Source organism: Nothoprocta perdicaria, unplaced genomic scaffold, assembly GCF_003342845.1.
Source record: "Nothoprocta perdicaria isolate Ctin4 unplaced genomic scaffold, notPer1 scaffold_107, whole genome shotgun sequence".
In the NCBI taxonomy this organism is placed as follows: Eukaryota; Metazoa; Chordata; class Aves; order Tinamiformes; family Tinamidae; genus Nothoprocta; species Nothoprocta perdicaria.
This window is the reverse complement of record NW_020454172.1, coordinates 2456227-2470303: the sequence shown is the minus strand read 5'-3', so window position 1 is coordinate 2470303 and position 14077 is coordinate 2456227. Positions and strand designations below refer to the sequence as shown.

Genomic DNA, 14077 nt, shown 5'->3' with positions numbered 1-14077 from the left:
AGCACTTCAAGCATATTATCAGTTTCGTGACAGGAATACAGCATGCAATATTCTGTGGTTCCAAAGCTGAAGTGAAGGCAAACAGATTTTGATAAAATTATTAAGAGTCATTCAACTCCTATAGAAACTGGAAAACCTTAAATTAGGGCAATTAAATTAATAAAGGCAAGTACAAAATCAGGGAGTAAAGAAAAACTGTACACTCTAATAGTTGATCTCCAAATACAGAGAGAATGAGTGACTAAGGATAACAAGGAATGAACGAGTCAGTCAGGTATGCTGTGTGATGATCAGACCCATCCTTGTAATAGAATAAAAAAGCCAGTTTTTATTMACAGCAGCTCCAGCGTAAAGGGCCCTGATCAACATGCAGGCACAATTGAAAAATTGTTCCTTAGTACACAGAAAGTAGGTGATCTTAGAAGTCAAGCTAAGGAATGCAGCAAGGAAAAGATAAAACTCAATAGCTCACAAAGAGACAGAAAAATAACATATAGGCTGCTAGATACAAGGAAAAGGAGAAATTTCAGATTTTTCACAATATTATTTCAAAAAAAAAGGGAAAAAAAAAGTCTGTAAATTTCTGTACTGTTAAGATCTAAACACCATGGAAAAAACTTGGGGCCAAATTATATCCCAGTGTAACTCTGGTAAAGCTGCCCAAGCAGGATAAATGGAAGGGGGAAATAAAAAGTCTGAAATTAAGAGGAAAAATCTAGGACTGATTACAGTCCAGAGAGACCAGAATTAGGACCGCTTTACTCAACATTTTTAAATCACAATTTGGACAYAGAAATATAAAGAATTATTACAGAAAATAAAAGTATACAAATGAAATTTGGTGATGATGTTTAATTGGCGAGCATTGTCAACAGAAGCAAACTGAGATACCATTAAGAAGCAGTCAAAAGGCCTGGAAGATTGGACCTTAAGGGCAAGGGAGCACACAGAAACTAAGYAGCAACTGCTTCCACTATAAGCTACCAACTGGCCAACTATTAATATGGGGAAAGACTGGGGTTTCCTGATCTCGGAATAAATACAAAGTTTCAGGGTCATGGGAAACTCCCTACCTTGCATCCAAGCTGAGGAGCTACCACAGCCAGTCCAAAACGCTCACCAACTACCTTTTAATTAAACAAAACGAGAAAAATCAAAAATACATGAGATAGAAATCAATTTCAGGTTCAGATGGTGCTGATTTGGGGARGATCTCCCATAATCTGCTGACTATACTAACCTTTCCTCAGCTGTCTCTGAACCAGCTTTTTCTTCTGCCTTTCTCAAGTGAGTGAGATAAGGCCTCAGCCTATGTACCTGTTAAAAGCTGTAGATCTTTTACCTATCTCAATAAAGAGACAGGAAAAAACCTTTATAGAGAGCACGTAAAACAAACAAAGGGTATGCACAATGTCTGGGAACAAAAACATAAAAAGGGAAAGCCAAACTCTGCTCGGTGGCAGGGGGCGGGGGCAGGCCGGCGCGGGAGGGGGTCGCACCTCGGCAGGCGCCTCACGGCTGCCTCGGGGAGGTGTCGCCCACGGCGGCGGGGCGGGCCCGGGGGCACCGCGGGGRGGGGGGGGGAGGGGAGGAGAGGGCGGCGCCCAGAGCCCCGGGGCGCCCCTCGCCCCAGGCCGAGGCGCGCAGCCGCCGCCGCCCGCCTCGCGGCGCCACCGGAGCGCGCCCTCCATACCGGCGGCCAATAGGGAGCCCCGACTTCGCTGCGGCTGCTTTGATTGGGAGCGAGGGTACCCAATGAGGGCTGCTCGCAGTGCGCGGGGCTGCCATTGGTGGACGGCGCGGGGCCGCGCGCAGTGTGCGGGGCTGCTATTGGTCAGAGGCGTGGGGCAGGATGGCGGTGGCGCTGAGCGGCGGCGACTTCTCGGACCTTCGGGAGATCAAGAAGCAGCTGCTGAGTGTGGCGGAGCGGAGCCGCGAGCGCGGCCTGCAGCACAGCGGGAAGTGGTGAGCGCCGCGGGCGGGCGCGTCCGGCCGCGCCGCCTGCCCCGGCCGCGCCGCGCTCACCGCGCCTCTCTCCCCGCAGGGCCTCGGAGCTGGCCTTCGCCCTGGACCCGCTGCCGCTGAACGAGCTCCCGCCGCCGCCCGCGCTCACTGAGGTGCGCCCCCCGGCCCGGGCTGCGCCCCCCGGACCTCCCCGGCCCCGTGCAAGGCGAGCGGTGCGCGGGGCCGCGCGGGGCCCTGGTGCGGCTGCGGGCGGAACGCGGCCCTGCTGGCGGGTGCACGCGCTTCCCAACCGCGCAGGTGCCCGGGTGACAGTGCCCTGAGTGCGCGTTGCTGGGCCCTGTGGCAACAGCCCACAAGCAGAACTTGGATATTATGCTGTCTAATTTTTATTTGCTCAGCTTTATTAAAGATTAAAATTCACAGCAATCTGATTTAGATCCAGCTAGTTTGTGCCTTCCAGTGGCTTGCAGCAGTTTATCTCCTGGAATGCCACAGTTTAAAGGTTTCTGACCGTTGTACTTTGAGAACTAGGAATTTAATCACGTGAGGGAATAGAGAGACTGTCAGTTGGTACTCCATCCTTGGGTATGAATAAGTTATATTTTTACTATTCTAAACAATTTCTTTGATATATTTCTAACTGATAATTTTCCAAAAGTGTAGCAGATTCTGAGGCCTTGGACTCCTCTTTGTCCTTTCAGGAGGATGCTCGTGACTTGGATGCCTATACGCTGGCTAAGTCTTACTTTGATCTGAAGGAGTATGACAGGGCTGCGTATTTTCTGCGGGGCTGCAAGAGCCAGAAGGCTTACTTCTTGTATATGTACTCTAGGTACCTGGTAAGACACATGGGGAAAAATCCCTTTACCGCAGAACTCATCTGCTTCCGTCGCCTCCCTCCTCTAGAGCCTGGCAAACCTTAGCCTTTGGTCTTGTTCTAAATGATAGTATAGAAAGACAAATTATATGGGGGGAGAATTGGGGATTTTTTTTTTGTTTGCTTTCTGAGACAAGTAGAATCGTCTCTGGTGCTCTTGAAAACTCATTTTAAATGCTGCTACCAGAATTACAGATAACCTAAGGAATATGCTACTGTAAAGTAAACTTGTTTTTCTTCTGTTTTCTACAGTCAGGAGAAAAGAAGAAGGATGATGAAACAGTGGATAGTCTGGGTAAGTCTCTGAATGTAAGACAATATAGTGAAGCTTCCAGTAATGCCTCTTCAGGCAGATCATTTCACCTGTATGCACCTTGATTTTTTGGATAGTGTCCTGTAAGATAGTTCGTTTTCATTCTCAGTTCGTTTTCATTCTCAGTTCGTTGGCTTGATGCAGATTACAGATTTGCATCTTGTAGTTCTATTTTTGAAGTAGGTAATTAGACATAAAGGTTATCTTTTAAGAAGAGAAGAATTACCAGAGAGTGGTAAGCTTTCAGGTCATCCCAGTGGTACACTCTGAATGAGCCCTTGACTTCACAATTATTGTGGTAAGAATCTTGGTTGAAAGCTAGCTATTTGACCTTGTCTTCATGCAGGACCTCTGGAAAAAGGGCAGGTAAAAAATGAAGCTCTACGTGAATTGAGAGTAGAGCTTAGTAAGAAACACAAAGCACGAGAACTGGATGGATTTGGCCTTTATTTGTAAGTGTTTGCATATATTTCTAATGTACACATGTACTCTTATATAGCTACACAGAGTATTTGTCTCTGATAATTTGGTAACTTTTTCTTTAGGTATGGTGTGGTACTGCGGAAGCTGGACCTGGTGAAAGAAGCCATAGATGTTTTTGTTGAAGCTGCCCATGTCTTACCTTTGCACTGGGGAGCATGGTTGGAGCTTTGCAACTTGATCACAGATAAAGAGATGGTAAAAACTGGGAATTATCAAGATGTGATGATAAATTCTAGAGTCTAACATGATTCAGTAACTAATGGATTAGTTGTCATAAGATGAGTGTCACACACTGCTTATTCTTCTGCACGGCTCTGTCAGGCAAGGCAAACCAAAACTGTAAATTTGTTGTTGAAGTATATTTTTGTGTAACTGCTTGCCATGCTGTAGTCTGAGAGCCTTTATTGCAGCCAAGACTAACTTCTTGTTCACCCATGAGAAATGGCTACTTCATACGTTCTGAAAGAGTTGTCAGATAGTTATTGTCATGCAAATAAAATCTTTATTAGATTTCTTTTTTCTTATTTACATAACTGGTTCTGGTTTCACAGTTGCTAAGCACTTTTGTTGGTGATGTAAAAGTATATAAAAAAACACTAATGGTAACATTTTTGAATGACCAGAAGTTTGTGATTTTTGTTTACACTGTTGTGTGTACATGTAATGACATTAATCCTTTGGTAAACAGCCATTCAACCAAGTGAGCTTTTAATAAGGCTGTTCTTTYATTATCAGCAAGTGCGGTGTAGTAGGCTTGAATCTATACTGAGAAACAGTTGTATCTGGAGACCTTGTGTTTACAGTATATGTGATATGAGATTACTTTGAACTAGTTGTAATCTTCTGTGGCTTACATACTAAGTAATAATAGGTAATTAGCAATTAGAGTACATATCTGAGTTCATTTTCATCCTGAGACAATGAAGTTYACATCCTCTGATAGAACTTCTTAATTTGAAACAAAATATGCTAGTGAGGGTAATTGAAAAATTTGYTTTAGAAGTGCAGTTCTCATCCAGAGTTAAAAAAAAAAATAGATGCACCCTTTGTCAAATACAAGTCACACATATGAAGTGAGGGAGTGTATCAAATAACTGAACTTAGATACAGAAAATTAGAAGATTTTTTTTCTTTATGCATGGGACTAATGTAACCACTTCTGGAATTCTCACACAGTTGTGGCTGGTTAAAGAATTTAAAGAATATTTTAAAAAACAGAGGTGAYACAGAAGAGAGTCTTACAGATTTGTGGAAAAAGAGGAGTGTATTTCTGGTGAGATTATTTGCAGCTGTATTCATTTGGCACATCACAAATAGGATATTTATTTGTATTCAAATATGGAAGAAAAATAACATATTTTGAAGGACATTTGAATTTAGTGGAGAAGTAAGGCCAGTAGCTGAAGCAGAAGACAGGTGCTCTCAGATTTGAAATAAGACAATTTTTTTTTCAGTTATTTTTGAAATTAMAGAAGAAATGGAGTCATTCCATTTGGTCAGTCACGCGAGTACAAAGGGAGTGACTGAACGTGCTTTTCATATTGTACTGTTCTTCAGATGTTTTAATGTTTCTTTCTTGTTTCAGTATTCTTAATTTATAGGCATCAGTCTGTGTAGTGGAAGAACCTGATATTAATTCTTGGTCCTAATGCAGCTCTCTCATAGCTGGTATTATGGCCTAAGAAATAGATTACATGAAAGTCTCCTATGTCAAGACCATCTGCAAGATCATAGGAGGGAAAATAATGGATTCTTTGCCACGGATGGCTCTTAGAATACTACTGACTGTCATCTCTTCTTTGGTTCTTGCTAGTTGAAGTTCCTGGCCTTACCAGATACATGGATGAAAGAGTTCTTTCTTGCACACATTTATACAGAGCTACAGCTGATAGAGGAGGCTCTGCAGAAGTATCAGAGTCTCATTGATGCAGGATTTTCCAAAAGCACTTACATCATCTCTCAAATTGCAGTTGCGTACCACAACATCCGAGGTCAGTGATGCTTACTAGYAGGAGCAAGCCATTCGATGCAGACTTAGCAATTGTAGTTCTTGGTCTCACATCTCTTCTTCCTTGTTCAGATATTGACAAAGCTTTATCCATCTTTAACGAGCTAAGAAAACAAGACCCTTACAGAATAGAAAACATGGACACTTTCTCCAACTTGCTATATGTTAGGGTAAGCACCTTTTATGTAGATTTTCTTCTATCAGAATGTGAAATGTGCGCTTCCCTCACCGGTTTGCTTTCTCTGTTTCACTAGAGCATGAAACCTGAGTTAAGCTACCTTGCTCACAATCTCTGTGAGATAGACAAGTATCGTGTTGAGACCTGCTGCGTAATTGGTGAGAGCCAGCTCTATTACTTGTTCTTACCCTGTCTGCAACTGTGGGAGTGTTGATAATTCTTACAAAAAGGTACTACCAGCAAGGCTATAAAAATCAATTTGTGAGTGTGGTCTCACACCGCCTTAAAATGCAGGCAAAATGACAGAGTACCCCTTTCCATTCTCTCTCTCTCTCTCTCTCTCTGAAAAAGCCACTTTAAGATTGTCAGTGCAAAGAGAGTTGAAGAAAACCTTACTAAGACCCATGTAGTGCATAATTCTTTTATTTGTAGTCCTGAAACTCCAAAAGAAATGGTTCTGCATCAGGTCTGGGAAATTCATTTATTAGATCTTGAAATAGGCTTTCAAGGCAAGAGATGGGATCTAAATTTATTGGTGCTACTGGAAAAGGATTTGAACAGAGCAATGGAAAACAGACTGCTATTTTAAGTTAAAAGGTAGTAAATGATGCCTCTTCTATCAGTTTCTTATCTACCTGCTGTTTTTTGTCATTTATTTAAATTTATGTGTTTTCTTTGTTTTGTTTTTGTGGTTATTGATTTTTGCTGTAGGAAATTATTATAGTTTACGCTCCCAGCATGAAAAAGCAGCACTCTATTTCCAGAGAGCTTTGAAACTAAATCCTCGATATCTGGGAGCCTGGACACTTATGGGACATGAGTATATGGAAATGAAGAACACATCTGCAGCTATTCAAGCTTATAGGTATCACTCAYGCACCGCACAAAATAACATTGAGGTCTGCATACACAAGGATTGGATTAATATATACTGCTTTTCCTTCTTAGTCTTTTACTGAGTTTTGTCCTGATCTGGACTGTTTCCTGATTAGTGTGGGTTTGTTTTTTTTGTTTTTTTTTTTTGTCTTCAACAGACATGCAATAGAGGTGAACAAAAGGGACTATAGAGCCTGGTATGGCTTGGGGCAAACCTATGAAATCCTCAAAATGCCATTTTACTGTCTCTATTACTACCGACGGGCCCACCAGCTCAGGTACAGTTGGGAATATGGCCAAATTTTTTGGTGTTCACTGTGAAGTGCTTGCTGCCTTTTAAGGAAGTTATATACAGGAAATAAGTTGGGCAAAAGGGGCAAAAGCATCARCCCCATGCTTTGTGCTGTCTCACTATGCTGAATTCTTTCAATTGTATTTGCCTACCCTTAGCAAAGGCTTGACCAGTTAAATACTGAAGAGTGCTGGTCAGGAGTCTAGATGAGATTTCATATAAGAGAAGATGACTTGGCCAGATACTGTCTGGCTTGACTATTCTTTAAACTACATTTAGGAATTGCTTTTTTACAGACCCAATGATTCCCGGATGCTGGTTGCTCTCGGAGAGTGTTATGAGAAGCTCAACCAGTTGGTGGAAGCTAAAAAGGTAAGTGAGCACTAAAATGCACAGCCAGACAGACTGTGTGTTAGAATGTCTTCCAGGATGCTGGGTGGGGTTGCAGTAAAATTGTGTGGTTAGCACTGTCAGAACTGTCCCTTAACAGTGAGAGAGATGAACCTTTGAGTAGCTGTTGATAGTTATTGCAGTCCTGAACCTAGACTCAAAGTGTAAGGAAATATACACAACTTATTGTTGGGGGCTTATTTAAGCTGCTCCTGTTGATTGCATAGTTCTGCCTCAATGTATCTGGAGCAACTGGCAAAAAGAATTGTCTATGGATTATATATGGAAGAGACTTGTGGACATCTTCTGGTTCAAGTCCCTGACTAAAGCCTAGGGTCACCTAGGGCACGTTGCACAGGATTGCATCCTGGCAGGTTTTGAATATCTCTAGAGACAGAGACTCTACAACCTTCCTGCCAACCTCTTTCAGGACTTTTTCACCCTCACAGTCAAAAAGGTTTTTTTCCTCAAATTCAGGCAGAACTTCCTATATTTCAATTTGTACTCATTGCCTATTGTCCTTTGGGTGGACATCACGGAAAATAGTCTAGCCCTATTTTCTTCACACCTTTCTTGAAGGTATTTATACACATCGATAAGATCACTTTTCAGTCTTTTGTAGGCAAAACTACCCCAGTTCTCTTGGTCTTTCTTCATGGGGAAGATGCTGCAGTCTCCAAGTCATCTTCATAGTCATGCCCCAGACTTGTCGCTTTCCTGCAGAACAATTTAGCTTTTTCTGTTTCTGTCATGCTTGCATGAGAATTGTGAGCTGGAGTCAGTTTTGTTCTGTGCTTGACTGACNNTTGGCAGTGCTATTGGAGAGCTTATGCTGTTGGTGATGTGGAGAAAATGGCATTGGTGAAGCTGGCAAAGTGAGTATATAGTAGCATTCAATTGTCAAGATTGTATTAAGTGGAGCTAAAACACTCTGATGCCTATTGGTGAAATAATAAATGCAAAACAATTGGAATTGCTTTTAGGCAATATTACTTTTTGAACAATGTAATAATACAGAATTCTTAGAAGGACTGGTGCCATAACCACTATTACTGCGCTATTAGTGCTAGTAACCTAGTGTCTAGTGTTAGCTTTAGATATCCCTCAGGGCAATTGTAGAGGGAGTCATAGGATAGTGTACCTTGAAAGGAAACTCTAAAACCAGGAAGGATTTGGGCAGGCACTGACAGCACTTCTGAGAGTTACAGTGAAAGAAGTGCATGATGCTCAATATTATATGAGATAATATATTGACTTTGTCAAATGTATGGATGTGACATGGAAGAAGGGTTTAACTTGCAATGAATGTGAGCGCTTCAATTTTAGCAYGAACTTTTGCTGAGGAAGAAGTAATATAAAGGGAAGAAAGTTTAAAAAAAAAGTGGGCAGGTGAAAGGTGAAGCTGCTGTACAAGGATTTTGGGATATAAGAGGGAAGAGGAGCACTAGAGGAAATAGAATAGGAGGAAATAGAAGGTCTGTTTAAAAAATGTAGTGGAATAGGTATAGCTCTCTGCTCTGTCTGCAGCTGCTTCTAGCATTTAGCATCTGGCTGGCCTCGTGCTGGTAATGTCTTCCAAGAAGTGCTGGACAGGGCAAGTGTCTTGCAAATTCTAAAGGAAAATGCTTGTCTAGTTTAGGTTAAGTTTAATAGGTACATTCTCATAGACGARGAAGATCTAGGAGTTTTGCTCTGGGTGTCTTTCACAATGTACTTTTATTACAGTGACCCTTGGTGTTTCTCCCCCCCCCCTTTTTTTCTAGGCTGCATGAACAGCTGAATGAATCTGAACAGGCTGCTCAGTGTTATATCAAATACATCCAGGATATCTATTCCTGTGGGGTAAGACTATCTTAGGAATGAAAGTTAGAAATAAACATGATGTAGAATTAATTTGGAAGACATTCAAAGATGGTATTTCCCTCCTGATCTTGTAGGAGATAGTAGAGCACCTGGAGGTCAGTACTGCCTTCCGTTACCTGGCCCAGTACTACTTCAAGTGTAAGCTGTGGGATGAAGCCTCAGCCTGTGCTCAGAAATGCTGTGCATTCAATGATGTAAGTAGTCACACACTCCCCAGTGCTTCCTTCTTATGGGATTTCTATCATTGATCTTGGCTCCTCTCTGAGTAGGAGGAAACTGTTATTGAAGGAATGATAGCTGTTCGCTATGCAGGTGGATTGTATTTTGAATATTGTTATGTACCTAATTTTTGCTGTTTGTGCCTGACTAAAGTTGGAGAATACAGCGTAGCTAGTAAAATTGAACCAAATCATATTGAATTCATGTTCACTAAGTACAAGTATTTGAGACTCTTAGTGAAAGTCTCAAGACTGCAGAAAATCTTGAGGGTGAAGAAAGGACCTAATGGTCATAAGGCAGTCTGTGTAGTACTAGTATTAACATGACCTCATGCTTCTGATCTTATTTGTATGTAGACAATGCAGAGGATATAATAGTGCTTGTTTTCTGTATGTGACTCAGTATCATGAGATCTTCTGAAGCTGCAAGTGAAACACTTGGATYTTTAACTTCAGGCTAGGAGGAGACACAGTAACCGTTGAGTTCAAGGTGTTTGGCTTGTACTTAACAAAGATGTCAGGAACTTGAAAAAAGAATTAGATTATGTTTTATTTGAAATTTATCAAATCTACTTTTTGATGGGGATATTTGGACACTCTTGGTGGTTTCTAGTACCATTTTAGTCTGAATATAAAATAATGTGGGAAACTAAGGGCTATTTAATAAAAGCTTTGACATATCTTACTGTTCTTATTAAATAGCGGGGAAAAAAAGAATACTTTTAATATCTTGTAGTCTTGCAGAATGCCCTACTACTGTAACTTACCTTGCTTATGTATGGAATATGACTCAGAAATCATCCATTCATAGGGAATAGACTTGTACTTCAATCACGCAACATAGCGGGTTTTTTTTGTTTGTTTTTGTATTTTGTTAATATAAATTGTTTTCAGACTAGAGAAGAAGGGAAGGCCTTGCTTCGGCAGATTTTACAACTTCGCAACCAAGGAGAAACCTCGTCCACAGAAATTGCTGCTCCCTTTTTCCTTCCTGCATCACTGTCAGCCAACAACACTCCCACACGTCGTGTATCTCCACTCAATTTGTCTTCTGTTACACCCTGAACAATGCTTATGAGTCTAACTAATCTACGCAYTGAATATGGCATTGCAGATGGGACTTGTTCAGGTTACTGCAACTAATTTTTTTCCAGTGAAGTCTTTTTCATTCAGTGCTGCCTTCACTTGGAGGGTATGGATTGTTATAGTCCACAAGTGTGCCCAAACAGGCAAAGGTGCCGCCTACCTGCAAGTGCCTATGCTGAGACGTCAGAATCTGCTGTACATCTCTCCAGACCATTCCAGTCAGAAGGCATACCTATTTCAATACATATGATTACTCATAACTGAGAGTTGGGGAAGAGCTTGTCTGCTTGAGTTAAAATATGTTTGAAGTTTGCTGATTTTACCCTGTTACCTCTTTCTTTTCTGAACTTCTTTGGAGGACTTCTTGTATTATTGCTGCCAACATCAGAAACTGTTATCTGCCTTGGCTGATTATGGACTTCTATGTATGTTCAACTACATGGAAGATGTTCCATTAAAACAGAATGGGACACTTAAATCTGTCGTAGGCTATGTGGGGAGAAAATGGAATTCGGAGATGGAAGATGTCAGAGGAAGTTCAAATATCCACAGARGATAGCTGATTGTTGTTCAATCTGTGGTTCTGAGATATTTTGACTTTGGGTAGAAAAGCAGTCAATAGGATGATACAATTAAAAAAAAAAGTTTCTATCCATGGGCTTTTTCATGCTGCAACTTTCATGTGTACTGTAGCAAATGAAATTGGGTGAACCAGGAGGGATTGATTTGCTATGGATTGTTCCAGGTCTGTGGATGCAGGAGATTTCTTCCCTCCATGTCTGTTGGGTGCACAATGTGCTCACATCTGGCCAATTCTGAGGATGAGTGTGATTTATAGTGATGCATGCATTCACTGCAGATGTGACCACAAACAGACAAGAGCATGGTGCTTTTACAGGCACTCAGATAAAACATGAACTGCAGAAATGGCCTGATCCTGTTCCTGCTTGCTGACCAAACAGGCTGAAAGTTTGCTAGAGGAACATGAATATGCGCTTAGTGATGCTAACGGTCTCCAGTTTCTGACGAGGACTACAGTCTTTCCAGCATCCATATCTGGATTCTACACATTCCTATGAAAGAAATGCTTTCAACATAGGGAGCATGCTCATACAGGAAATAGAGTTTTACAGAAGTATAGAACATGCTGTGGTGATTAAGTGCAATGCTTGGCCAGGCAGAGACKCCTGACCAACAGCCTGCTTACTCACATTTGTCTGCTTTTATTCTCTCCATCACTTCTCTTTTACCATACTTGTTTATTCCTGATGCAGCTGTTTCTCCCTGATCTTCTTCTAAGATGGTTTCTAAACATTCTGTGATAGATTTTATGTGATTCCACAATCCTCTTCAGACKTCTGAGAGAAGTACTCTGTTCACTAGATCTAAATAGCAGAAATGYTTTCAGCTGATGCAGTGTAGTACCTTACCTGCTGAGTTTCTGAAAGGCCTTCATCATCAGGTGGAATTTGGAAGGCAGCTTTTTCATCTACWTTAAATACCTATCTGTAAAAGACGCTGTAGGGTTGAACAACTGGGAATAAGTTGGGATGCGCTGAAACCCAAGAAGCATTGCAAGTTTATTTCTTCTCTCTTACCTTAAGCACTGGCACTTAMGGCTGAGTTCAGAAACTTGTGTTTAGTGAAGGCCTGTTGGCTGAAATGCTGCTTTGCATGTCTGCAGCTGTATGCCAGCTCCTGAAGTGTGAAAGATGGGAACACACTTTATTGAGAGTAAGGAGATATCRCACATAAGTAGACATTACCTACATCTTAAGACTGAAGATGGAATGAGTTCCAGTTTCAGGATGTGGCCTWTTAGTATATTTAGAACCACAAAGCAGCTAACCAGTTTTTCGAATGCATTACTACGTATATTAAAGAAGATTGTCACATCTTGTTACAAACATCAATGACCAATAAAAACATCAGTAGTTTGTAATAAYGATTGGTGATCACTGTAATGGTGATCATTAGTTCTGTCTCTTCTAGTAAACTTGCAAGCTTTATATTTATTATAAATAGTCCTTAAATATATGGAAGCGTTTTAATGGAGGAGGCATAGAAAAACAATGGTCATAATCCTAGTATTTTCTGTAACAGAGAACTGTTAACATTGGACCCTTAATGGTTTGTTAGAGTTTGCATGGGGGGGGGGGCGGAAGTCAAAGTTCTGTTTTGCATTCATAGATATCTTCAAAAGTGATACTAGTTTTARCATGAATTTCATTTACCAATTAATATTGAAATAGGCTTTGGTTTCTGAACAGGTACAAGTATTCTTGAATACTTGCAGTTTTCCTTCTGTGTTACTTCTATCCTGTTTCATTTATAATACTTTATTATTCATTATTATTAATCCTCCTGGAGGCCTTCTGTATTTACACACCTGCTTGAAGAATATTGCTGAAATCAGCAGCACTAGCAATAGGTCTGGCTAGTTCTTCTCAAGCTCTTGTCCTTTGGAGACTCACCATGTAAAACAATATGCCAAAGCCATCAGTTACTGTACTTTTGAAACACTGCTACAAGTCTTCAACTGCAATTAAAGGTTGCTTTTATCTTTGTTTTTAGTGTTTCTAGCTCATGTGCTGTAGTACTAGCTTTTTCTGCAATTTCCACTGATCCGTGTTATTTCTTGGACAGTCTGAGGTTTCACTGCTACCTTGGTCTGTATCTTGATCTCTTGCATTCCCTTCTGTGCAGATCAGGAGCTTCCCAATTTTTCTGTTTCTGAACTGGAGGCTTTTGTGGATACTTGTTTCTGTTTCTGCCGTTATTAGTATATGTAGCCACTGACCAGAGAATATTGTTGCTCAGCCAGCAGTTATCATGCAAGGAGACAATTCACAAGGAAGTTGCTGAACAGAGAATGAGTATGGGATGTGCAGGAGCTGATGCCAGAACTTCCTTCAGCTCTGAGAACTTCTGACTATGCTRTTCACGCTCCCATATTCTCTTCTGCTTGTGTAATACAGTAACTGAAATTTGACTCTGGGATTTTTTCTTCTCGTATTAATGATCTTGATTGTGAGTCAAAGCCCCTTTTCTGCTGCTTTTCACTATTTATATTGCCTTTTCGGTGCCTTTTTCGGGAGAAAAAAAAAAAAAGCAGAGATGTTCTTTTAGGAGACTCTTGTGTCATTTTGATGGTGCTGAATGATGAGACTAGGAAATCYCTCCCCTACTTAAAGCTTTATTTTCCTCCGTGCATGCACAGAGCTAGTTCAGCTGCTGCTCTGTGGTGCAGCGTTTACACAGCGTGCAGGAGGCTGCAAACCTCCACCGCAGGACTGCAGCACCCTCCGCGGAGCGCCGGGCCGGCTGCGGCGCTGGCGCCCTGTCCGTGCCGGTGGGGCAGCCTGGGGCTGGGCAGGCCCGGGGCCCCGAGCCGCGGGGGCGGCGGTGAGGCCACGGGGCCGGGCCGCCCTCGTGCCCCAGGCTGCCCTCGTGCCCTGGGCGCCCTCGCGCGCCGGCCACGTCCTTGTGCCCCAGCGGCCCTGCTGTYCCGCTCTCGCCCCGGAACGC

General features: G+C 41.9%; 1 protein-coding gene and 1 long non-coding RNA gene across 2 annotated transcripts in view; one reads left to right on the top strand and one right to left on the bottom strand.

Annotated features, from left to right (window-relative positions):
* LOC112952907 overlaps positions 1-1382 on the bottom strand; it is a 28643-nt gene extending 27261 nt beyond the window's left edge. Inside the window, exons 1-2 of the long non-coding RNA XR_003250488.1 lie at positions 1241-1382; positions 1074-1127 (exon numbers count right to left, since the gene is read on the bottom strand). This is a non-coding gene — a long non-coding RNA (uncharacterized LOC112952907). The remainder of the gene's footprint in view (positions 1-1073; positions 1128-1240) is intronic.
* Positions 1383-1852: 470 nt separating this feature from the next.
* CDC23 (cell division cycle 23) lies at positions 1853-13084 on the top strand. Its single transcript, XM_026045708.1, has 16 exons — positions 1853-1965; positions 2045-2117; positions 2667-2804; positions 3095-3137; positions 3502-3607; positions 3701-3833; positions 5452-5629; positions 5719-5816; positions 5901-5982; positions 6536-6689; positions 6859-6978; positions 7289-7364; positions 8196-8257; positions 9146-9224; positions 9320-9439; positions 10358-13084. Exons 1-16 carry the CDS (start codon positions 1853-1855, stop codon positions 10526-10528), a joined length of 1746 nt encoding a protein of 581 aa, XP_025901493.1. The 3' UTR covers positions 10529-13084.
* Positions 13085-14077: the final 993 nt, after the last annotated feature.

Excerpts from the sequence above, each read along its gene's own strand:
- CDC23 (XM_026045708.1), top strand. The coding sequence starts at position 1,853 with ATGGCGGTGGCGCTGAGCGGCGGCGACTTCTCGGACCTTCGGGAGATC. Across the intron at positions 9,225-9,319 it reads AGGATATCTATTCCTGTGGG|GAGATAGTAGAGCACCTGGA; the intron begins GTAAGACTATCT and ends CTGATCTTGTAG. Across the intron at positions 9,440-10,357 it reads AATGCTGTGCATTCAATGAT|ACTAGAGAAGAAGGGAAGGC; the intron begins GTAAGTAGTCAC and ends AATTGTTTTCAG.